The 26928-nt window shown below is 35.0% G+C and overlaps 1 protein-coding gene across 9 annotated transcripts in view; it reads left to right on the forward strand.

The window, feature by feature from the left end:
- LOC145692636 (uncharacterized) overlaps window positions 1–22224 on the forward strand; it is a 95262-nt gene extending 73038 nt beyond the window's left edge. For 3 of the 9 annotated variants that reach the window (XM_081767983.1, XM_081767982.1, XM_081767981.1), the window contains exon 3: window positions 2607–4046. In XM_081767983.1, coding sequence (XP_081624109.1) covers window positions 2607–2813 — 207 coding nt within the window. In that variant the 3' untranslated portion in view covers window positions 2814–4046. The other 6 variants (XM_081767977.1, XM_081767975.1, XM_081767976.1 and 3 more) reach the window with 3 other exon arrangements.
- Window positions 22225–26928: the final 4704 nt, after the last annotated feature.

The following is a 26928-nucleotide window of genomic DNA, read 5'->3' on the forward strand; positions in this document are numbered from 1 at the left end:
ATCATAATTATCTGAATATTCATTTAAAATTATGTGAAATTGATAGTGCTACTATTTTGCATTATAATTTCATTGTGCCCAATTTATTTAATAATAAGGTTATATTATAAAACCATTGTTTCAACAATTAGATTTAATAAATGAAATAATCATTTCATTAATATAGAAAATTCACTAAAAGATCTTACAGCAAAATTTAAATAATATTTCATTTGTTTAGCACAACGTTTTCATTCAATGAGTATTTTTAGTGTATGAATATTTTATTTCTATCTATGACCAAAATATTATTTACATGTGTATGTTAGCATAAGACCTTGTTGGTGGACGTTGTGAGCTCCAAAGCGAGGAGTGATTTACATATGTTTCCAGTTCGATACCCTGTTGGAGTACTAATATCGTTATTTATTAATTATTTTGCTGGGCTAGTAAATCCCCGAACACTGGCCACCGGATTTCGAAATCGACCACCGACCGTTCACAATACACATATATGTAAATTTGTGACTTGGCTAGAGGAGATATAGTCGAGGAACGAACACAGGCCTAGGAAAGGCCTATGTGTCTGTAAGAGTGAAGCTATAGAGACAAAGCCTAAATATCCACTTCGGGTTCACCTATGGGACGATTTGTATTACTGTTTGAACTACTCAGCGCTTGCCACGTCGTAAAAACAAATTTTTGCGTTCCGGAACTCCACTCGGGATCAAAGCACGGATTCGAACCCCTGTATACCCTCATCTGGCAGGAAAATAGAAAGACACAGCACTAACTGAACTTTCGGGAGAACTCTGACGAAGTTTCAAACCAGGGGCGTCATTTAGGGGGGAAGGAGGGGGCAATTGCCTCCTCCAAGAGTTTGAGGAATACATATACTTTAATAAATTGTCTACTAATATACTAGTACAAAACGTGAAAGTCTTATGTCTGTGGTGCTCTTGCCCCCGTCAAGCGAAGTCTGAAATGACGCCCCCTGTTTCAAACGAAGAGGCTATGCGTGGTTCTTATATGAAGTAACTGCTAAAAGTAACTTCGAAGAATCACAGAAACTCCCTATAAGAAACACAATTTTGTCTTCGTACTTTGCTGAACTATACCAAACCAAGTCTGAAGCAAAGAAAGGAACAGTGGAGTAACATTCAACTCACTAAAAATCACATATAACGATTCAATAATCATATAACATGTAGGGACGGTGACGGGGTGGAGACGGGGTTAACTTCTTTCCATGGAGGGACAGAGTGACTATAATCAGTTTCTGGAAGCAATCATAGTCTAATTCGAAACCTCGAGGTATGCCTAAATTCACTCCTCTTTTTCAGTCTGTAATGCTCTTTTATAAATAAAATTTCAACAGCCCATTTTACGTCTACAATAGATGTTATAGTTTCTACCGTTGGAAGATCTCCAGAGAAGTACAACAGATGTATCTGCTGGAGACTTTGCTTTTAAATTGTACATGCTCTTCCGATGCTCAATCTTCTTTTCCTTTGTGTCTTCCATTCTTTACGTCACATCTCACACTTTGTTCCTATTTTCTGTCCATCATCATGAGTATTCTGCCTTCACTAGCAGGTCACTTCCTGAAAACTGAGAGTCTTCTATGCACTAATCCTCTGCTAATTTGTACACAGAATATCATCAAAGGAGGTTCAAACACTCAATTTCATATTCTTTCAGACATGGATTATATTTGTATATAAGTTATATCTTAATATACCGTGTTTGTTTTTCTCTAATACAATATTTTGCTCAGGAGGGTTAAAACCTTGAAATCCCCCCTATGTACGCCACGCTTAAGAGTACCGGCTACCTGCGTCATCTTGCTTTTTTAGTCCACTGATTCATGTGGAGAAGTATTATTTTCCGTTCGAAATCAGCAGGGATTTGAATGTTTTCATTTTATTGATTTCTAGTCATATGTTCTTTGCTTTGTCAAGATGTGCTGTATTTATACATTTAGTATTAATTAAATTTTTACCTATAAATAATGCTGTCCATGAGACGAGTAAAAGATATATTTTCTACTCTCGTCTCGTAAAGTCTCGTCTCTCCAAGAATTACTTTCTGCCTTGTCTAGGTTTTTGTCGAAAAAAAAAAAAAAAAAAACTTTCGTCTACTCCTTTTGCAAAGTTATGTACAAAATTTGTGTCCCGATATTTTTCTTAATTTCCCCCTAGAATTTATTAGAATCCTTCCGTGTCACGAGATGGCCACGACGGGTGTAATATAACATCATTTGAACCATATTTATTATTGGAGTATATTGTGTAATGACTGTGTATTGCAGCTTTGGAAAATTCAAGATTCTTAATAAAACCCCAACTGACCAAAGCAGTATATATATATTTTAAGAGTATATATATATATGTGTTAACAGTTTCAGCTATGTAATATAGCCTTCCTCAGACACATTATGAGAGAAATATCCAATTCTGATAGCTTATATACAATCTGAATGCAAAACACGCCCACTTTCTCTTTACGAAATTACTGTACACTAGAGTTTCAAGATTAGTTTTCCTCATGTAGTGTCTATGACACCTTCAAAATTTTCTTTTTTAACCCTGAAATTAAAATGTATGTATTTTGTATTTGGTTTTCAGACAACGGCTGAAGGCAGAGGTATTTTCAGTGGAAGAGAAGATCCTCCAAAACCCCCAGGGCCAACTGCGAGCCAACTGTTTCAGGCCTTTGTAAACTTTTTAAGACAGTTTATTTACGGAATATTTTCCACTCTAGGCTTAGAAGAAAATTTGGAAGACTTCTTTAATGGGTTCTTTATTCCGCCAGGCGTTGACTACGATGGTTAACACGCTTTCTCGTTCACTTGGTTTCATAAAAGAAGGCGTTTGAGAATCATGAAGTACAAACAGGGTCAACAGGGTCAACATTAGAGTTAAATATGTTAGTTTGGTATAGCTGAACCAATTCTAGTCATTTATAAGTGATCGCTGTCTAATATATTCCACCCGATGCACGATGGAATAAATAAACCATATGTGTTGAAAGAGAATAGTTTTAGCTGGCTACGTAGGAAACTTGTTACCGAAGGACTATACACAAATCAAATCTCAGTTGCTCTAGTTTATAGATTTGCAAATTCCAAAACGTTACAGTATACTTTATGCAGTATGCCTACGGAAGTTAACTGTATAGAAAGTAATTACATTCAAAAACAGGCTAGAAAAGGTTCTACGGAGCTATATGTATTTTAGTAGCTAGAAACTTATTAGATATGTGGTAAGTACATCGGCTTCCATCGCCTTTGTTTCTAGTCGGAATTTCTTACATTTCACTACAAGTAACTTCTCAAGTAGCTTCACAATGTTAAATCAATTCCATTAACTTTCGATTAGTTTGGTGGAAACAAAATGTAGCGTTAGGATCCAACTGATTAAGTCAACAAAATGCTTGTAGAAGTTTGTTTGCATTTAACACACCCCTTTCCAGCATCGAGACGTGGATTTACTGTAGGATACCAACCATATACAACAGATGATGGTACCACATAACAAAAAAGAACACTACATGTTCAGCCACGTAGGCTATACATGCAATTTTGATTGTTATTGTAGTAAGACAACGATCAAAGAGGTATTAGCGCTCGTACCAATATACAATGATGTGTTAGCGAAGTAGGAGAATACCAGTAAACTACAATTATTTTCTTTAAGAGCAACTTTGAAAAGAAATGCTCAGGATCCTTGTATTCTAGGTCCATAAGTGAAACATCTCAGTCAGATTAATGTCACACGTAAACCAATTTTTACGTTTCCAACCTTTTCGCATTAAAATAACTGTGAATTTTAATGTCAAGAGAGGAACTCATTTCTATATCTTTGTTTCAAACCACAAACTGTGAGAGTTGTTTATCAATCTTTGAAGGAGTGTGTATCTAAAAATTGTTGTATGAAATGTGAGATTCTTTTGTTTCGATCAATTTGTGGAAAATTCGTAAAAATACAATATAGTTTTTTTATAACATGAAATGCGTTTATTTTACTATCAGTGTGTATGAACTAATGCGCAAACATTGTGTGTTTTGTTTTCAGAATTTGTCCCAGTGCAGAAGCTTGCTTGGCCGACAAAACCCTCCTCCTCAGCCCCCTATCTCACCAGTGTTGGTCAATCAAATCTATCAGGTTCTAGTTGTGTTACTGCAGAGAGTTGTTTACGGGTTTTTCCAGGCGTTTGGCATCGAAGAAAACCTCGATGATTTCCTTGGGGGACTCTTCGTGCCACCCGACGTTGACAATCGAAAGGGATGATAAACACTTCGTCCAATGTTTTCTGTTGTTGTCTCTTTTATAAACTTTTGTCTGTGTGTTATCTACAAACGCTGTAGCGACCAGAGAAAATGTCTGCAGCCTGTTGTTCCTTGTTAAGATGATGTGTGTATGAGTGTGTGTGTATCATAGGAATTCGTAGTGCCAATATTTTGTCTACATAATGTTGATTTTGTTAGTTTTTATTTTAGTTCATACAAATACAATTATATATAAACAAACAGGGCGATAGCCCATGGTTTATGATTTGTTGCAACTCTAAGTTACTTTTTTTTTTAAAGTTCCTTATGACGGTTCTTGTCTTTACTAATTACATTATATTACATTACATTAGAATCCAATTAAATTTTCAGTAATACGTATCATTGATTTGAAAGCATCTTAAATTTTGCAATCAGAGACAACTCCTTAGGGACCTTAAGATTATATCGTGTTTAGATAACTTCGCCATGATTAGTGATGCATTCTTGTTCCAACTATTCAGACACACGTGATTTTGATGGAATTATATCAATAGCTGATCATGCACTAACATCGCAGAGAAATATACCACAGCACTTCTACATATTACAATGATTAACAGTGGAAATATGCGTCATCTTTGTTTTAAGGCGGAGAAGTATTTTTTTCAGTTTTCTTTAAAATGAATGGGAATTTTGTAACTTTGATTTGACTGATTTCTTGTTTAAATCTATTTAAATGTTCCGAACTTTGTGAAAATTAACTTTTGCTTTATATTGTTCAATATTTAAGAAATATTAAATTTATACGCAATGCAACTTCATTTTGAAACACCAAGCAATATTTCACTAGACTCCGAAAAGAAATCAGTAAAACTGCAGTTCGAATCTCCATCGAAATCAGTGGGCTATAAAACAAAGATGTCATGAATACGATGATGTCATGTCGTTAAATGAAAGAAATAATCCAACCAGTTGGTTTCTTTTTTCTCCTATGTATTCTTGAACAAATAATTCAAAAGCTTTCAAACCAATTTTGAAGTATTATACGATTATTATTATTATTATTATTATTATTATTATTATTATTATTATTATTATTATTATTATTATTATTATTATTATTATTAAAGAATTATAATTTTCAGAAGTAGAACAACTGTCAGTTTATTCCATGCATTTTTTTTTCTGTTCACTCTCATGTCTGATTTTTAATACTCAAACAAAATTACATCAATTTTAGCAATCGGTACGTGGGATGGATTACTACTATCCAGAATTTGTTGACGAATGGTTATAACCTTTTCTAGAATTTCTGTTTACAATCCTGCGAAAGTTTCTCGCTACGCTCATATTTCAGTAGGCTGACCTAGAAATGTTTCTTGAGATTAGCTGAACTGTCTGATATATGTTGTGTTTGCTTATGCTACATACAACAAAAATATGAGGAAAAAAAAAAAAGCATATATGAAATGCCTATATAGCTTTTCAAAGCACGTTGAATCGTCTATAAGTTATCCTGAGATATTAGAAAACAAGAAGATACAAAAAACATAAAACTAGCTAATGTCCACAGATTATCATGTAGTTCTAGATGCCATGTTCTCCAGTTCAAGCGCCCTGGCCACCACGGAAGAAACAAAGTACCATAATTTCAGCATGAACTTAATTTCGGACACACAAATTATAGCTTCGGACAAAACTGTTTTGTAAAGCAAATGGTAGTTAAACTGACATAAATTGACAAGAAGGACCATATGATGGGTGATGGACATGAAAAATGAAGAAATGTGAAGAACTTAAGAACATATCTAATCATAATACCTGGCATTAGATAAGGTATCAAGCCAAAATAACAACAAAAATGTATTTGCACATACGTAGGTCCGTATTTCATGATTGTTAATTTATGTCTAATGAAACTATATACAATGCTATTCCAGGGTTCCCACAGATTTTTGTAAATTGTTTTCCCTGATAAAAGTTTGTTTAATTTTTGCACTTAAACGTAACTCCATTTATTTAGTTAGATACCTAAACTAAAAGCAGGGCACTAACTTCCTATAAAATGGGTCGGGCTAGAAAACATGTGTGAACAAATATGTATATTATTGATCTATGTGATGCGGAATTATACACACGGTATTAAGACTATCATCTGTTGCGGAGTTTCATTATCAAACTCCAAACATTTTCATTAGATCCTGATATGTATATGGAACCTGCGTGAAAGTATACTCTTTGAAACTAAAGTCAAAATCAGTACATCTATGTTGAATTTATGTGTGAACATACAATGAAATCAGTTAACTACGATATTAACACTGTCTATGTTGAAGAATTCCATGGTCTAACTCTGAACATTATTATTAGATACGAATTAAATTCATATGGGCCACCAGGAAAGTACTTTTTCAAACAAAAGATAAATCAACAAAATAGGTGCACTTATGTCGAAATCACGTCTGGTGATACACACCCAATTATGGTATCAACACTGCCAGCCGTTAACAAGTTTCATGGTCTAACTCTGAAGATTATTGTTAGATTCTCATGAAATCTACCTGCAACAACCGGAAAAATACTCTTTCAAAAAAGAAAGAAAAAAAATCAGTGTACCTATGTGGAAAGACTTATGCTTGAACATACGACAATACGCATATATCTCAACTCAACTCAACTTGATACTGTAGCTCAACTGATTTCACAGTTAAGAACCTAACTACAAATCATGGCACAACACATCTTAATATTGTTATATTGTATGATCTTTAAATCCCAAATAACCTTATTACTTCATTATTGATAACGACTACTTTGTTACCTTACCCTGACATTAAAGAACTTTCCAATAATTTCCCTGACATTAAAGAATTTGTGAATAATTTCCCTGATAAAAATCAAATTCCCTGATTTACCAGGTCTGTGGGAGCCCTATATTGAGACGGACATCTTCATCCCCGCTGCCTACTAACTTGAATAAATAGTTGAAGAGATAATAGATTAGAAAGGTGAATAGATAATCAGAGGATAATTCGTGCACTTTTTAATTATTTTCTTTTACTTAATGTACACAGCACTTAATTTAAAAACAGAAAAGTTAACAAGCTAAACTTAATACCATGAACAAAAAGCAAGTTAAATTGTTTCGTAACATAGATGGAAATTTAATAATATCACAGAATTATCTTGAATTATCTTTGACGTCGCCTCGTTTATCAACTTGTATGTCCCATGATTATGCTCCGAGGATAAGAGAAACAATGATAATGAACGGAATGATGGAATGAAGAAAGTGGGAGAATCCAGTTGAGCTGAGTTGAGTTGATTTTAGTTTAGCGTCCCTTTTCAGCAGCGAGGCTATGAGACGTGGACCTACTGATTAACGTGGAATCCGAACCACATGAGCTCCCGCCGGGAATCGAACCCGGGTCTCCCACGCCAAAGGAGCGTACGCTAACCGCTTAGCCACAGAGAAGCTCAGGGGAGGTTCCACACACATGGTGTTTGTCCACTACAAACCTTATCTACATGGCGAGAGGTTACATCGAAGCAAGGACCCCATGCATCAGAGATGAGCGCTCTACCACTGAGCCATTGCAGGTCCGTAAAATTTATTCATACACACAATTTATTTATTTCACACAATGTTGCAACACACTCATAATTTATTTCATATAATAGTTTCAATGTGTATATTGAATTACCAGAAGATAGTAAACGCATAATAACACACATACACACACACACTATTAAAAGAACTATTAAACGCGACAAAAGGAAGGAGAAAATAAAATAAATTTCCCTACTTCTGCACCTCTCAATCTGATGAAGCGCTTGACGAAAGAATTATAGTCTACTACTTCAGTCGGTGTGATTGTTTTCTATTATGTTTCGGTAAGGAATAAGTCTACATTTCTGATTCGGAACTCATTTTTTCAGCCTTAAGATTTGAAGTAATTGTTTATATAGTAAGTAAGCTTACAAACAAGAAAAGAAAGAAAAAAAAAAGAGAATATTTTCACAAACCCACTCCAAAAGAAAAGGGAAGAAGGAAATTGCGATATTTTGAATATTTATCGTTCTCCTACCCTTTTGGAGCCTAGCGTTTGTTTGTGTGAATGTGATTGTCCTGACCGCCCCTCGTCATCTTAACTCAATCCATATATATATAAAGTGAAAGGAAATTTTGTTTCTATAATTTTGTCTTACATTAGCCATCTTTTCCCTTACTTTTTCCCATCCGAAAAATGCATTTATTTAAATGTACTTTTTTAAACACACACTGCCCTCCTCACTTTTCAAAAGAAATGAATCAACAAGCGTTTTTTCGGCAAACTTTTTAAAAAGCTATAATAACCAAACACAATTGATATAAAACTCAGGATATAAATGGGGCAAAAATTTAGCTTTTATCAAGTAGCTCATCACAAGAAATACTGAAAAACACAAACCCGTTCACAATTTTTACATGATGAATATTTTATCAAAGAGTACAAAATTTTATTCTTCTGTTTCCCATAAATAGTCTAACGCTCCCAGTCCCATGCCTTTGGAGAGGAGGGGGCAACGGCCCCGGCGCAAAATTCGAAAAATTCGAGAGAAAAGGAAAGAAAAGAAGGAAAGAAGAAAACAGAATTACTTGGAATATTTTAGATCAGTACAAACTAGTAAACTTAAATCCTCTACCTGCTTTAGGAAGTGGTCCTACAATGATACTCATGTTAGGAAAATGCATGTACACATATAAAATGCAAGGAAAAAAGGAATAAAAAGTACTCAAAATCAAGGAAAAGCAGGGTTTATTTTTGAAAATTTTATTACGCTTCGCGGCTGGTCTGTCGACCTCACTTATTTGTACGAGGGTACTGTTGTGTACTCTCGCCCCGGCGCTGATTTTCCACGACACGGCACTGACAGCCCCTGCTTCGTTCCAGCACCACCTTTGGAAACAAGAACGACCACATTGAGAAACAGTCCTAAATCACGAGCCTTTGTACCAATTTTTGAGGAACTGGTCTCTTCCGCATGTAATATTATATCTCAGAATTCTATAAACGTGAACTACAAAACTGATGAAATCGTATTAGCATCCAGACACATCACTCTCACAATATTTTGCTTTATTTTCAACAAAGCACTATTATTATTGCTAAATAATATCGAAGGTGTACAATCTGCATTTTCTACGAAATTTTCGATTTATCATAATCCTTCGAATGTTTTCAAATTGGTTGTTGCAAGAACAGTGACGAAATGGGTCGTTCCATTACAGGTCGACTGATTAATGTAAATTGGAGACAATTGCTCTTCTCTTCGCAGGCAGGATGAATTTCGCAGTGTGTCTCTGGAGAGGTGTCAGATACTCCAACTGTACTTTCAACAATATGTTTGGTATAGCAGAGTGCAAGTACCAATTAAGTGTAGGTCAAGTAATAATGTCACCCCTTCGATGAATGCTCAACATGAGCTCCTTCGTGGCTAAGTCGTTAGAGTACGCAACTTTGGGCCGGGAGACCCAGATTCGATTCCCTATGGGAGCTCATGTGGTTCGGATTCCACGTGAATTAGTAGGTCCACGTCTCATATATACCCTCGCTGCTGAACGGGACGTTAAACTCAAAACTAACTTATCAACTCAACTTAATGCTCAACATTCGTACGGAGCAATACATGACGAAAAATACCGAGATTTAAGCAAAATAAATTGAAAGTGTAGAGAATATAGTGGTTAGTTTGACTTAAATATAAACCATTTCATTTTGAATAATGAATACAAATGATTATTATTTGCTTTATTGAGATATTCATTATTTTCTGTTGGCAACCACATAGCTGTCTAAATTAAAAACAATTGATCAATTTTGATTTATCACCCATCTCCTATAGCCATGGTTCATTAAATTACAGATTTCATATATTTTTTACAAATCATAAATTCTAAATTGTTGTCTTGAACTAAGAAAATTGCAGCGGAAACTTTACCACTTAAAATTAGACTCTCACGTTTAAGGACGAACGGTGTGCCCGACCTTACAAATTGGATATTCCCGAGTAGAATATACCTCAGGAATAACTCGCTTGAGTTAATTTTATATTGTCACTTACTTACTCTTCTGTTAATATATGCAAAAAACACAACAAATTATACAAGGCTAGCATAAATGATTCATTCATTTTGAAAAGGCTATATTTTCAAAAGTATTACACGTACACACACACAGGGCCGTGCCGTGGAAAATCAGCGCCCGGGGCGAGAGTATACGACGGTGCCCCTATACATATATTCCAAACAATTTTTCGTATCTTTTTTCATTTTTTCTCTCCCGAATTTTCCGCCCCTCTTAGTTCGGCGCCCGAGCCCGTTGCCCCACTCGCCCTCTCCCCCAACGGCACGGCCCTGCACACACATGAAAGATATATGAAAAGAACCACAAACTCACCACGTTTATACACATTCTACAGATGTTCCATATGGGCTCCTTTGGTGACACGACGCACGTCCAGACGATACTCGAGCTCATTCTATACATTTTGTAGCATAGTCCTGTCAATTGTCTGCACTGAAACACTGATGCGTTCCTTGAGCTCGACTAAGGATTGCAGTAGTGGGGGTACGTAAACAAGGTCCTTAACTTATAGAATTGGCAGAGTCTTAAAAACCTTAGTGGGTGGTAATCGGAACTGTCCGAAGAATCATATCCTCTTACTAGTGACATTGTAACTTAACTTATGTTCAACGACGTTGCCATAGCTTTGGTCCCCATTACACTGTGATTAATGGCTTACACATGTAGGTTCTTTATTTCTATATAGAGAAGGGGGAAATAAACAAACACTGACCAACTTGCCTGCATATATAGATCATTCATTCTCAATGGAAAAAGAAATATTCTGTTGAAAGCAGGTTGAAAGTGTCAAATAACAAAGCAACATCAAGCACTCGGAGTTTCCAGACTACTTTTTTCTTCGCCAAAACATTTAAGACATTCCATTCCTTATTCATGTGACGGAGAAGATCAGCTTTTGCTCACCCCCTATTTTCACTGAGAGCTGCCGTCCAGTTCGAATTTTGTTCCTCTCCGAAGGAAGAAGGAAGATTTTTCCACTGAGTGTCAAGTAACAAAACAACACAAACCATTCGGAGTTTCTACGCTACTTTTTTTTTTTTTTTTTTTTTTTCTCGCCAAAACCTTTCTCAAGTGACAGAGAGGAATACGCACTCCTCTGGTCGAGAATTGTCAGCTAGCTAAAATTTCTTGGCAACACCGGATTTCGGAAAAAGTATCTGTTTCACTACCATGTAGTAGGAGGAGAAGGTTAATAGGTCAATTTTCCATACCTCCCCCCAAGGTTTCTAAAAGTTTAGTATCCCCACGGGAAGAAGTCGCAAGGCATTAAATGAGGAGATCTGGGGGCCCATGTGCTTTTTCCTTTACACAAACAAACAATGTCCTTGAGTTTCCGATTCTACCGCAAAATGCTTTGTTTACATGACGGTTCTTTTCCATATTTTCTTCTGAAAGCGCGTTGCACATCTATAATAGACGAACATCTGGCATATTCAAGCACCCAAAACTTTTTTCTTGGTTTCCCTCCATTTTCGACAGGTACTAACCTCGTACTGCTAAACTGTCGCACCAGATCGTAAAGATAATGGACTCTTGATGCTACACAATACAAACTTGGTGAGTTTGTGATTCTTTTCATGTATCTTCCATGTGTGTACTTTTGAAAATATATCCTTTTCAAAGTGAATGAATCATTTATGCTAGCCCTGTATATGTCACAATAACATTTTATTTTCCTGTTGAGGTTCAAACGTTCGGCCTGTCACATATTGAGTATGAAGTTATTATTAAGATTTTTTTTTTTTTTTTTGTGACACTAAAGTTATGAAGAAGTTGATCTAGTATTAACGTAGATTAAGGGCTGAATTCCGTGTGGATGGCAGGTTTATCATGGAGGATCAATCTTCAGAATATAGGTCTTCCCTACCGCACTATATTGCCTCCAAGGAAGCAAGAACACAGAACAACGCCAGCGTCCGAGCAACAACCATTAGCGAAGAATAAATGTTGAAAAGCGAAAGACTATTAAGAGCATCAGCAGCTTAACAACAATAAATTGTATTATAAAGTAGGAGTTCTCTATGCCGGATGAAGTGCCGAAACTTCAGAAAACAAAATATTAACAAAAAAAAAAAGTGTAATATACTTTGCAAACTTTAATCATTCAGTACAGTCATTTGACTCTCAAGGTGAAAACTTACAGAAATGAAGAACTCAATATCCAAATATTCAAATACCATAATGACATCGTTTTAAAACAAATTAAAGAGATTTCATGAAACTTTTGCAGCATGAATTGTTTGCAATAGACGAAATAGGTCAAAGTAAGTAATCCGAAATAATGGTCCTTCTTCATGGCCATTTTTCATTTTTTTTTTTTTTTAATATTTATTTTCTATCTAAAACAGTCACTACAAATCCATCGTGATGATTATACAATTTATTTCACAAAAATTCTTTTTCTTTTTCTGGTCTCTAAATAATGACTTTCAACACCAAACCTTTGACAAAGATCTGATTAAATAAGATATGACTCTTCTCATTAAGTAATACACATCAAGTCACGCAACAGTATGCCTACTAAATCCATCAGCTTCACTTTAAAGATATAAGGACACTCCAGACTTTCTAAATTTTACAGAATAGGATCATAAACTTAAAGATATATTCATAAAGTTTCTTATTTTTTTGATTTTTGAGTTTCGTTAGTAAGAACACACACACACACACACACACACCAAAAAAAAAAAAAAAAAACACCTAGGAGAGTTTTACCAAAGAAAATTTAAATCTTATCTTATAAACTACTATCAAAGATGATATATAGAAGTAAGTGGTACACGTCCACATGTTTCGCTTGTATACAGATTGAACTTGACATTCCAAACTTTACTGCTCTTTCCATTCATAATATACTCGTGTAACTCTGTTTTTAGTTCTCCCCTGTCCGCTGGTCTAGTGGCTAACACGCACACCTTTGATGCACGTGGTTCCGCGTTCGATTCGCACTGGGAGAGCACTGAAATTTGAACATATTACGGTCGTTCGGATACAATCTTAATTTAGATAGTCTCGTGCTGAATAGGGACGCTAACTTCAATCAACAAAACTTTCCTTCCCTGCCTGATGAAGTTATAGCGAAAGTACTTATAGTTTTCTTTTATTGATGTCCGAGTCAGTTTATACGGGTTCCTGGAAAATGTTTTGCTTTATATTTATTAGTCAACCTCTAATTCTTCTCAGCATCTCAAAGAGAATCTGGAACAATCGTGTTTGTTTTGACCTCAGCGCGCAAAATTAACAATTTCACCATGTATATATATAACAAGACAAATTTCTTGTCCTGTCTTCTGCCTTCCTCTAGTGTAATGTTAAAAATCTGTAATATTAACCCTTCCCAGTCCTACTCCTGACCTCCATACCGATGCGAGCTGAGCTTGCAGTTCAACAGTGTCACTTTTATCTCATCGACCACGAAAACTAGAGATTGGACACTAATATTGGTTGTTATCAATTATTTTTACATGTCACCACTTTCCACGTCCATGCCGAAAATTATCAATGTAATATCAGAAGATCCTTGGAAGATGTAAGGTTAATAATCGTGCCAATTATTTTAACTGGTTCAATAGTTATTGCATGATGAGGTACACACAAACTCACATTCGCTTCTAAATATAAACATAATCACCTAAAACTTTGGAATCTTCCGGTGACAAAGATAGCTAGGTGGTTTCACTACGAAGTCCGTTTCTCTGAGCATCTGTAGTTTGCTTGTAAGCAAAGTGGGCTACGTTTATGTAGTGAAAGCTCATAGGAACACAGCATCAGCTACTGAACGAACCACACGATCGTCTCTAAGATTGGAACCTTTTATATTAGATGTATCATGTACGACTACTAACATTATCATATTGTACAGCTGGAAAATTTGTGGAAACTTTCGGTTCAAGCATATGTACCCATCAATCTGAAATTTCCTAGACTACTTTAGGAGACCGATAAGAAGAACGGTATGAGTAAATATGATTACACTGAGTAACTGTTGCGTTAGACTTAAATAACATTCAAGTCTACCCTTCACTATATCAGAAACCATTTCTTGATAGCATACAGGGACGCAGAGAAGCTGCCAAATGGGATATGGGGAATGTTAACAGACTGGGAAATCAACAAAATTGGGAGGGGAGCTCTTTGACTTATTTGGGAAACGAAAAGAACTAGCGATAAATGGTGTCCAGATTTGAACCCAGCACGCCTGAATTACTCGGTCGTTTTTCATTCGGCATTCGAATTGGATGTCGTACAAAGGCTACCTTCTAGTAGTAAGTTGCAAACATAGTCGCCCAAGTACACTTAAAGAATTTAATTTTAGACGCTAATTTAACGAAAAATGTGAATTAGTCCTCTTGGGACTATGACCAACTTTTAAAGTAATGGCGTATGCTCATTAAAAATCAGATTGTTCCCGCACTAATTGCCCAAGAATCATAGTACTTGATTTTGAAGATACTGTAACGTTATTTTATATGCTACGGAAAGGGTGACTTTCCATTTGTACAAATAACAAGAAGAAATGTAAAAATTACGGAAATTTTGATATTTAAAGAAGTGGTTATTCACATCAATGTCCTGTACTTGATATGATGTTACTTTTATTATTATTAAAGATCAGCTCCATAGTTTTGGTATTCTTAATTTAAGTGCTTTCTGAGATATTTCATATATTTATAAATGTTGCTCATTCCAGCTTTAATACTGCTTCTAACTTAAATGAAAATAAAGTGTGACCAAAAGAAACACTTATTACTACAGTATCAACAATATATCAGTCCTCATCAGACAGATAATGTGTCTATCGATACACAAATGATCCAATTACAAACCATGCCGCGAAATGAAAAAGAATTCAGTATTTCTTTCAAAGCTGCCCGTACGTGTTCGTCTCATTCCACGTGTAGAGATGTAACACACGTAGAAAAAAAAAGCATTGCCTAGGTCCAGTAGCGTAGCCAGGATGTGTGTTTCGAGGGGGGGAGTGCTGTTATAGGTACATATAGAAAAATTACAAACAAAAAAATATATAAACATAAAAATATATAAAAAAATTACAAACATCAAAATACCAAAGTATATTGTCAGACCTCTTTGGGGGGGGGGCTCCGTCCCCCTTCCCTACGCCACTGCCTAGGTCTACAACAAATCTTATGTGCTGAAATGCGCTTCGGTTGGTTTTTACTCAACAAATAATTAAAGAATTTTTTTTTTTTTTTTTTTAATCTTGTTCCCTTGTTGATATTGTAATGTATTTTCGTCCTTATTTCATACATTTCGCACAGTAATGCATCTAAAGTGGACACGTGACTTATACAATAAACACGAAGTGATAAACCTAAAGAAACATACAGGCATTAATTCCAGTTAAAAACATGTTGTGCATGCGATATGCTTCAATTTGCATCGGCTACGGGTTCAACGTATAGTACTGCCCTTTAGCAATAGAAACAGATGGTGTTAATGATAATCGACACGATCAGTTGAGAAAGTGTAGCAATGGCTGGAATACAGCTCTTATTCGAGCAGCGAAAAAACATTCTGAAATGGTATTGGAAGTTCGAGAATGGCTGTGAAGTGTAACGTCAATGGAAGCAGGAACCGCCAACAAGCGTAAACATTGCTCGTTTATGTGATAAGTTTAAAAGGAAAGGAATAGTGATGGATTTGCATAAGGAAAGATCAGGTCGACCTCGCACAGCAACAAGTGGATGAAGAGTAGAGGTCTGCACAGGCTGGAATTTTTAGCCGTGAATTTATAATGTGAGGCCCGACCCGCTTCCGAAATATGTTTTAGCATTTAGACCGGAGCTCGTGTGAAAATGAAATGAGCTCGAAATAAGCACGAATTACAGAAACTTAATTAACACAAAATCGCATTTTTATTTTCAGCAATTAGAAGTTTAATTTCGCAGTTGTGCTTTAAAAGTTCTCCAGAAAGAACGGTCCGATAAGTATCGTTGTACACAGTATATTTACAAAGAAAGGCCCGAGAAATATGGTTATATTTTTCAAACTTTACAGCCCGAGTCCGAACTGACATATGCTTTGTAGGCCGGAGTCTGGCCCGCGGGCTCGGCCCCTAGCGCGTCCAGAAGCTCGTGTTCGCAGTTTGAGCTTATTGTAATAGCACGAAGAAACTGCATCTATGTCGTACTTTTCCCTTTATATTGTTGTAATATTCACGATATAGTTGCTATTGTATTTTAAAGTTTATTATTATTATTATTTATTTATTTATTTATTTTCAGCTCGCTAAGTGTCTGCTTTGGTCAGCTTTAGTCTTATTTGTTACATGTAGCTTCAAAGCTAGAATGAGAAAACATTCAATTTGAATTCCATTTAAAGAAAGAAATGTAAATGTCAGTGAATAAATGCTCTTTTTCTTTCTTTCTTTTCAAAATAGCGCTTGTGTCACGGCTCTATTATTATAATCTAAGCTTATTAATTACTTCATTTGCTGCACATGCATACAACATCTTCACATTCAAAATACTTTTACATGTGTATTTTAATGTTCCATGTCATATAACGGATTACCAAAAGCTTCGAGTGTGTTATAGATTCTATTCCTTATTTCCCACAAGATGTAATGGATGAAAAATGAAATGAAATTTTGAGTTCAATGCCGAACGGTTTTATCCTCTATTAAGCTACAATAACGTTCTCAAAAATGCAAATGAACAGTGAGATGGTAATATGCGAGTCAAGGGAAGGTCTACTAGAAGATTAATCGCACAACCACGGATTACCACAGACAAGCATTCCTTTACTGAGGTATCCTTTCTTTCACAGCAGAAAAGAAGGTGTAACGAAAAATTGAATCATTACTGTGGTAATTGAGCTAAAACTTTTTTAATTGAATCATTTTATACCATAATATATTAAAGTTTATGTAAGGGTCTCTTGTTAGTATTCTCTCTCTTTTTTTTTTTTTTTGTCCTCCTTTCTTCTCTACACTTCTGAAAGCCGCTACTGGTTTGAATGTTTCCAACAAGCATCTCTAATGTGCCTTTAGCATATTTGTTCAAAAGTATTTTGTGTTTAGTCCTTTCCTGGTCAAGTGGTTCATGCACATGGTTTTGAGTTCGATCCTTGACACGGGATGCTAGCCCCAGATGACCTAAGTTCTGATTCGGATCCCATTTTCAAGCAGTATGTCGTTTCACATAGCTCCAGTGCTCTAGAGGAGCGTTAAAACCTCAATTACTGAATGTCTTGAGTCACATTCTAAGTTATAAGAAGAAAAGTACTTAAACTTTCTACCATTTTGATGGTACTGTACAGGAAAAATACTTACCGGGCTTGTTCTGAATCACATAAAATATAAAAACAAGGGGAGGAGGTGGGACATAAAGTAGAACCGGAAGCAAGAAGTTCCGCTATTTCCTCACTTGATAACTCAGGTTCATATAACATCAGTTGATAAATACAGAAATGTAAGGGAACAACTTGATTGGGCCCAATCAAATGTAAGGGAACATCAGTTGATTTTTCATTTGAACAACTATGCCTTTCATAAATCGTACTTGGAGTGCACAGCACATTATGACAATATCACTCAAGTTGTCTGTGTAGTTAACAAAGTCGAGGCCTCTTTCTTAGTAATTTAGAAGAAAGAAAAAAAATATTGATTTAACGTACTTTGAGTGTAGAAAATAGACAACCATTCTTAAAACTGAAATAGACAAATACCATCTACATCTCATATATTTTTGACACTTATAATAACAAGATTACATTGCCACACTAATTATCTTCTATTTCGTTCGGAAAAATTGTCATTACTTTATGTGTTCTGAATGTGTATCATTTCGTCCCCTAGGCAGAAGTTACCCGCTGCAGAAATTTGAGGTTGTAGGCTGTGATGGCTAAGATTCTCCTCACATGAGGATGAAATTGGTCTTTTAATGATATAAATTATATTTAATTAAAGTACTTTTTGTAAATGTTTCTAATCTGAAAACAATTGACTATTTCAGGTGTTAACGGAGTGTCGATCGAGAGCAAAGAAGAAACGAGCTCCAACAAAAGCCACTCAAGCTCAAACAGAAACCAATCTCTTCAACTTCATCCGGATACTTCTCATGAGGATAGTGTACAGCTTATTCAGTATATTTGGAATCCAGGATAGCCTCGAGAACTTCCTGGGAGGAGCCTTTGTCCCTCCAGGGGTCGATGATGATGATGACGATATATTTGACTTCGATTATTAAACTAGGACAATGCCAAAGACATACAAACAATGCAGTGCATAGAAACAGTGTATGAAGTATACGTATGAACCAAAGGATGGAACTATTGTATTCATACAGGGTTAACTTGACAGTGTTTTGCCAGTGACATTGAAGTGACGCATCCACCGACGTATACTTTTTGGATTAAGTTTTGTTATATGTTAAATTAATGGTTAAGTTTGTTATTGTTTTTAGTGTTACCATTTTGTATTGTTGCTAGAAAAACTGAAACGAATTATGTACCACAGCAAATATTTAGTGGATTGAAAACACTCTTGTTTCATAACCTACAAAAGATTGTTACATCTTCAATATTTAAACGAATTATTTCGCTACGTAATATGAATATCTTGAGCTGACTAGAAATATTTGGTGTTGCAGTTACGACCAGTCCTGTGGGAAAGGAACATTTTACATGTTCTGATTCCAGTTACTGACAGTGGTTATCTATTCAGTTTTCATTACACCCAAATGGTTAATTTTGAGAAATGTTGTAAAGCAGACCTCTTGTTTAGCACAAACTACAAGTTTCCTCGGTTGCCGCCGGATTTGTCAGAAGACCACTTCGAAGTTATCACGAATTGAATCAACTTCTTCTTAAGTCAGATTTAAACTACTTTCTGAGCAAAACAATACGTTTATTGTTAAAATTATTAACGTGTAACAGTTTCACCAACTATATCCACTTGGCTTCATCAAACACTTAGAATACACAGGTATTGACGGATATACAAAGACAGAGAAACAATCTCTGAATGCTGATTGGCTACCATGGACTACTACAGCCATCCCCTTTCATATTCTGCCTTTGCGATTGAAGGAGATCGGCTGTAGTGGCCTATGGTAGCCAATCAGCATTCACAAATTGTTTCACTGTCTCTTATATATATAATTCGTACAGTCACTGCCTGTGTATTCATAATGTCTGATGAAGCCAAGTGGATTGTTGGCGAAACTGTTACAAAAAACATATTGTTTTGCTCAGCGAGTGGTTTAAATCGGATTTAAGTCTACTAAAAGCACAGCTTGTACAATGCAAATATTACAACTTCTGAATTTTTTGACAACACAACTCGGTCGATGGTACCTACCATCTTCATAATGAATGACAAGGACTATTCTGCGTCAAATATCAGCGCAAAGTATGCTTTTTTTTTTCTGTGGTTATATCAACGATATAGAATACTATCCCTTCCTTTGTACTCAATGACACAGAAACTTTTCTGTCCAAATAAACAACTGCCTAAACAATAGGTATTCGTTTAATTTGGTAACCAAGTACCGTAATATTCAGCTGAATACAAGAAATAAGACTATTGGCATTCTGTTTTTTTTTTTTTTTTAATTTAATTGATACACGCAAACAGTTAAAATAAAAGAAAAAAAGTATTCTGTAAACAAGGGAAGTATAGATGCCTTTTAAGTTCTCATTTTTGGATGAAAAGATCCAATACATTTCAATCAAAATTTTTCTTGTAAGCCTTATATCTATTACATACAGTGTACTACATCTATATATAGTGTACAAGGAAAAAATGAAATGAAATTTTTAAGTTTTACGTCCCACGTTTATGCCGGCTAGGCTAAAGAAGACGGTGATTGTGATAAATGAATGAAATGGTGGAATAAAGAAAGTGGGTGGAAACGGGAGAACCTCGAGAAAACCCAAGCACACGGTATTTGTCCACCACAAAGTTCACTTGGCGCTGGCTGGGATCGAACCCAGGACCTCATGCACCAGAGGTGAACCCTCTACCACTGAGCCACCGCGGCCCTTATATTGTACATGGAGAACTACATACATTGTAGTCAAACCCAAACTATCACTTAACTCACAAATGTCAGTAAGATGTGCTTATTCCGTAAAAAATTAGAACACTCGATTTAGAAACCGTTCAAAAATTTTGTGGCCCGTGTTCCAAAAACTAATTATTGGCCACGATCACAATCTTTTGATTTTTTTCTTTTCTTCTTTGAGATCATACCTAAAATTCTTGTTTTCTTCTTTCCCAAGGAGAAAACTTAAGTATTTATCATTGAAACAGATGTCACGTGTGATTATTATAGTAATTTAATTTTGCATATAGTAAAGACAATTCTAGCTCTGATCAGTTGAATGAATACTGAATAATAAACTTTTTCAAACATTTCAGATATTATTTAAGGGATTAAAACAAATGAAATACATATACTTGATTTTGCGTAAAGCCACACAGAGACTGGGATTCTATCCTTTCCTACCCGTCAACATGTAGTGATTATTTTTTAATTGCCTATCAAGCACTCTCTCACTTTTAACATGGAGTCGACCTATTTAGCAGAACATAATAAAGAAGAAAAACTCCTGAATTCTGAAAAGGATGTTTAAAAATCTTGAAACAAAAAAGAAAAGAAAAAATAGAAACAAATATATTTAACACGTGCGGTTACCTCTGGTGTGTGGGGTCCCTGGTTCGATCCCCGGAAAGTAACTTTGTGGTGGACAACATCGTGCTCGTGGATTTTCTCGCGGTACTCCCGTTTCCTCCCACTTTCTTATTCCACCAATTCTTCTATTATAATTCACTTGCCTTAATCATCGTTTCCTTTAGCCTAACGGGCATAATCGTGGGACGTTAAACTCAAAGATTTCATTTTATTTATATTTAACACGTTTATCAAACAATGACATAATCGATGGACGCTTTTTTTCAAATGTTAGAAATCTTTCAAGCATATTGTTAATCGAATTTTAACACATGTTCTCACACAACTTGATAACATAATACAAAGAATGAATTAATAATATGTTTTATTCTTTATCATAACTCTATTATTTGTTTCATTGTTATCAATACAAAAAATAGGTCCTCTCCATTACTTAATGAACTGATATGATGCATATTGAATCACGAAACATTGACCTCATTTATGAAACTATGCTCTTAATTTGTCCTTACACCTTTCAGCGACTACATCTTGTCCTCTCTGGTTCCTATTAATTAAAGAATTCTATTTTCATTGCTTCATGGACTTACACAACCAGTAACATTCCTCTACCGTACGAAGCAACATAAAAATTCCTAAAGATGATGACAAGCAGTCGTTGGAATGTATACGGACAAATTAAGAATGTAGGTGTCTGCGAGTTCTGTATCAACATTTTATTACCTGCTCTTCATGTTGTCAGAATAAAAAAAAAATACCTTTCAATAATTTTCAAAAGATAAATCTTCCAAACGGTGTACTTTTCAAACTAATAACTTGTATAGATCAAAGCTGTAGGAATCAATCTCCTCAAAGAACTCTTATTAAAGTTTGCAACAGTGTTACGTATTAGGCATATATTTTTGTTCATCATTATCCAGTCATCTCATATACGTAATAACTTGGCATAACATCACTTGAAAATAAAATAGTAAATACCAAGGATGTGATAAAATAGAGGATCTGCCCATATGTATCTTCATCCTATTAAATTAATGAAGCCAAAAAACAACCGAGCATCGGCAAGTTTGATTGGCTACTCTCGTTTTCACCATCGTCTGATTGGCTGCTTTCATTTTCGCCATGATTGTAGGCAGGCCCGTAGCCAGCTTCGAAATTTAGAGGGGGCTAAATGTAAATTAGGGTGGGCACACACACACACACACACACACACACACATATATATATATATATATATATATATATATATATATATATATATATATATATATATATATATATATATATATATATATATATATATATATATATAATGTCTGTCTCTGTGTGTGATGATGAATAATTTCTTATGCTCTTAAAACTAAAACTACAGCGTGAAGGAATTAGTATTAAAATTTTCCCCTATAGCGTTAGTACAATTGTACCTGAAAGCTAGAATACTATGTGTTTCCTTTTTATTTATTTGTTATTGCAACAAAATATTTCTTCTGTTTTCTCATCTTCAAGGAAATAAAAAAACTATTTAAAAAAATAGTTGGCCGAACGAACCAATCATTAAAATTTCCAAAGAATTAGTACAGGAAATACGTTTTTAAATTTTTGATGGACTGAAAAAATATTTGTAAAACTCGAAAACATCTAGAGAGTAATGAGATTTAATACTATCTTCAAAGAGATTCTACAGAGAAGGGTCTCAGAATCTTAAATCAATATTTTGAAATACATGTGGCCTAAACAAATATATGCATATTGGAAAAGTGAAATTAACATTTTACCTGTATTATTATTTACATCTCCTTAGATATGAAACTTTATATTTCTTTAAATATTACGCGCTTTATTTTACACTTGTACTTCTAAACATTTTTTGATCTTTTTTTTATAGTGATGTTCGAAAGAAATAATTATATGTTTATGGGTTTTTGCTATCTACAAATTTATAAATTTCATAAGATTAAGAAACACAAACACAACACGCATATATACACTCCTCATGTTGGCACAGTATAGTAGAAACAAGTTGAACATTTGAACAATCACTAACAACACAATCACAGTATAAGTCTCCTTGTTTTGGATGCTGCCAATCTTAGAACAATTGTGTCCAGATCGAGATTTCTGGTGATGTCATTGTTGTAACTCAACAAAACAAGATCGGCACGGTGCAGTTAATGTACAACTCCTTTTGAAAAAATGCCCTAACAAAGAAGGATTCCTCTCACCTGAAGTAATCCTATATAACGGTTGATCGGCTTCAGGGCAGAAATTTAGTAAAGAAAATATTCAAATTTACAAACGTTAGGTATAATTTCTAATTGCTTTCTTTTTAGTAACTGAAAAAATACATTTTGCATTACAACTGTGAGTTCCATTTTATCACAACACATTTCAATTTTTAGACGTCGCGGACCCCGTAGCCAGGTCACGCGGACCCCCGGGGTCCGCGGACTCCAGTTTAAAAGCCACTGCTCTAGACTCTTTGGAACTTACTATCAACAATCATTTAGGACGATTGCTACTAAAGTCATGTTTAAGTAAAAATAATCTATTATGTTTTGGTACTCGAGCATTCAAATAAGAAATAACTCCAAAAAAGTTCCTTGTTCTAGCGCAGTTACCTTCTTTCTCGAAACGAAATTGATAAGAGAAATAACAATTCATTAAATTTTCTTTGTATAGTACAATTCATATCAAAGTATACATGAAATTCTTTACATTGTACAAATAAGAATTCGAGATCAGTTGCTTTCGTAGGTACTAAAAAAGTTAAGTTACGAACGAATGATTTAAACAGCTATTTACTTATTTCTATTGAAGATATCTCTTCTTCAAAATGAAACTACATTAAAAAATTGTTACTTTTGTGGGTTACCCCGTAGCCTCATGGGTACAGCGCTCGCCTTTGGCGCGTCTGGTTTCGGGTTGAAACCGTACTGTTAGTCCTCGGATTCAAACCGATAGTGATTTGTATGTTACTTTAAGCTATAGGTCCCGTGTCTACATAGCCTCCCTGCTCAAGAGGGATGCTAAACTCCCCAACGCACCCTGTTTTAAGTCAAAGGTCAAATTTCAAATTTATAAAGCATTATACATATTATCATCCAATAAGGTCCAATTTTTAATTGAAAATTCTGTTTTTCCTATAAGTGCAACTACTACCTCCGTTTAGTCCGCTACATCTTTTGTTTACATACCAGAAGATTGCAAGGTATTCTTTTACAAAATAGTAACTTTGGATGATTAGGCTTACGTCTGATGATCTGCATGAACATTTGATTCTGGCACCAAAGATTGGCAACAATTATTAAATTATTTTAATATAAGTATCTAATAATTCATCCCCGATAAAGATTAAGTGAATAGAACTTATCTTTAATTTAAAAATATGTTAAAAATATTACTTACCTATTCCAAGTTATTTAAAAAATAGTCAAGTTGCTGCTACACTACAACTCTCGTTCTTCAAGTCAACTTCGGTGCATCTTCAGAAACCAGCATCGTTCAACTTTCAATTACAACCATGCTCAACTCATAACCCAAGAGTAAACACAATTCAGAAAAGGAAACTTTTCTTACTCCGTTATCACGTGACAAAGTGTAGTCAAAATTCCCCCCCCCCCCTTTCTCTACATGTCCAATATATACAAAACAAACCCATACACCTGTGTCATGATTAGAGCGAAGCAGTTGCGACCCCCTGTTGAGGGATACTGTCTTTTCAATCTCTCGCATATTGACCGAAAGCCAATGACTCACAGCAAAAGGATGTTTTCAGTTGCAAATTCCAAGAAGGACAGGAAGAAGTAAACTCTTCGTCCGCAGATTAAGGTAAAACTATGTTGTTTCTGAACACAAATGCATGTTTGCCGATAGAATAACCATAACCTGCAGCGAGGGTCGTTTGCACATGAAGCATTAAAAAAAAAAAAAAAAAAAAAAGTATCACGCTCAAAGAAATATTAGCAATTCAAAGAAGCGTAGCGCATAAATAGGCCAATACTTTAAATGAGGATAATAAAAGTAAATTTTAATTTAGCACTGTAAAGTACATTTGGAAATACAATTTCTTCCAACATTTCAGTCAGTGTTCGAATTAAACTTTCGAACAAGAGGGGAATGCTTATGTATTTTTGCTGTAAATGTAGAAGGCGACAATTTATCCCAGAAATGGATGTTATGTTACTTCTGTGATACGAGCCGAACATACAGTTTTACCGAAGGGGAATTTCCCCGGCATCCCCCGTTAATTTGAAGTATAACTTTAGTTAGGGGTCTGCAAAAAATTTAGGGGGGGCTTAGCCCGCCCTAGCCCCCCCTTGACTACGGGCCTGATTGTTGGCTCAAAACATTGTGATCTTATTGGGCGAAATGGGCAGAGTAGGGGTGGCAAAACTGTGACGTATGGCTTCAAGATTTTGTTGTAAGGGCAGATCCTCTATTTTATACGATCCTTGGTAAATATCGAATGGGTAACAATGTATTACTTACACCATTGATAACGTTTTTGTATAGTCTCTATGGTATATATAATACTACGAAAAAATCTTGTAGACTGTTTAACTGAATTTGAAGATATCTGAATTGATTTTAAAATGTTATCACTGTCTGAGTACACAGTCCTTAAATCTTTATTGTGCCTTAATTTCATTATTTCTGCCCATTGGCAGCCACAACTTTGGAATGTGTTGCATCTCGGGAGAGGCTATTTAAATCTGTTTTCAACAGAAAACCCATTTTAAAGTTGGAAAATATTCCTGGAAAGCGTCGATGATTCAGATGTAATATATCACTCATGCCTGAAGGTTTTGCCCTGTTCATGGACAACATTGTTAAGAAAAAAAAAAGTCTTGTCAACAACATTGAGCTTGCTAATATATTTGTTACATAAGAAAGATGTATGCCATAAAATTCTGCAAGATAACTTTAGACCTTGAATGTACAGTAAGATTTGCCTGGGAATATGCCGTATATAACATGTTCATGTACAGTCGTCAAAGAGAAATAAATGAATACTTTTCTTTTCAAAGAGCCATTTCACTATAGCTGTAAATATAAACCACGAAATTGTTGGTTGCCGAACCCTGGGTTAAAAAAAAAAAAAAAAAAAAAAAAAAAAAAAAAAAAAAAAAAAACTTTTGACTGAAAGAAAGCTATTATTAATATTTCGAACTGTAATTATTTAGATTATCAATAAAAATGGTACTAGCCCTGTATCTGTACAGAAAGCAAATCATCTTCAAATAATTTTATCTATCTCTGCTACTTTCATCAGAAACAACTTGAAACCGTACGCTAAATACATTATAGATCTCACTTAAGAATTATTTCAAAACGTTCTTGTGAGCGATTCATGTCACCTGAAGCAGCTATTGACGCATTCCGAGCAGTTGTTTCTGAGACAGGAGCCTCACTGTGGAAAAAATGCTTTCAAACTTGGTTTGAAGAATGCAAAAGTGTATCCATCTTAAAGGTGAATACTTTAAGAAGAGAATAAAACCATTCCCAGAATTTCGCATGTATTTTTTTCTTATGAGATGGAGAAACTTTTTCAGCAGCTCTCGTATTAATGTTTTCAAAATGCACTTAGAATTTAGTGAGGAAATGTGATTGGGATAAGGTTCTACTCGGTATTCTATCTTGCTATTTCAGTAGGATATACTGACAATAACCTAATCCTTTTTCCAAATCAGTTACACATTTTCACTCTGTTGTGCGTCAGCAATATAATACGCAGATAATACAGAAAATAAATATGTTAAGAAATGAATGAAATTAACCAATTATTTCTTACATGAAATCCTCTATAGGTGTAGAAGTAATAAAATTATTTTCTTCCCTTGTATTATGTATGGCTAAAAATAAAGAAAACATAGACATTTAGAGGTGTTCA

This window comes from Thermobia domestica, chromosome 8 (genome assembly GCF_964235325.1).
Source record: "Thermobia domestica chromosome 8, izTheDome1.hap1.1, whole genome shotgun sequence".
NCBI lineage: Eukaryota > Metazoa > Arthropoda > Insecta > Zygentoma > Lepismatidae > Thermobia > Thermobia domestica.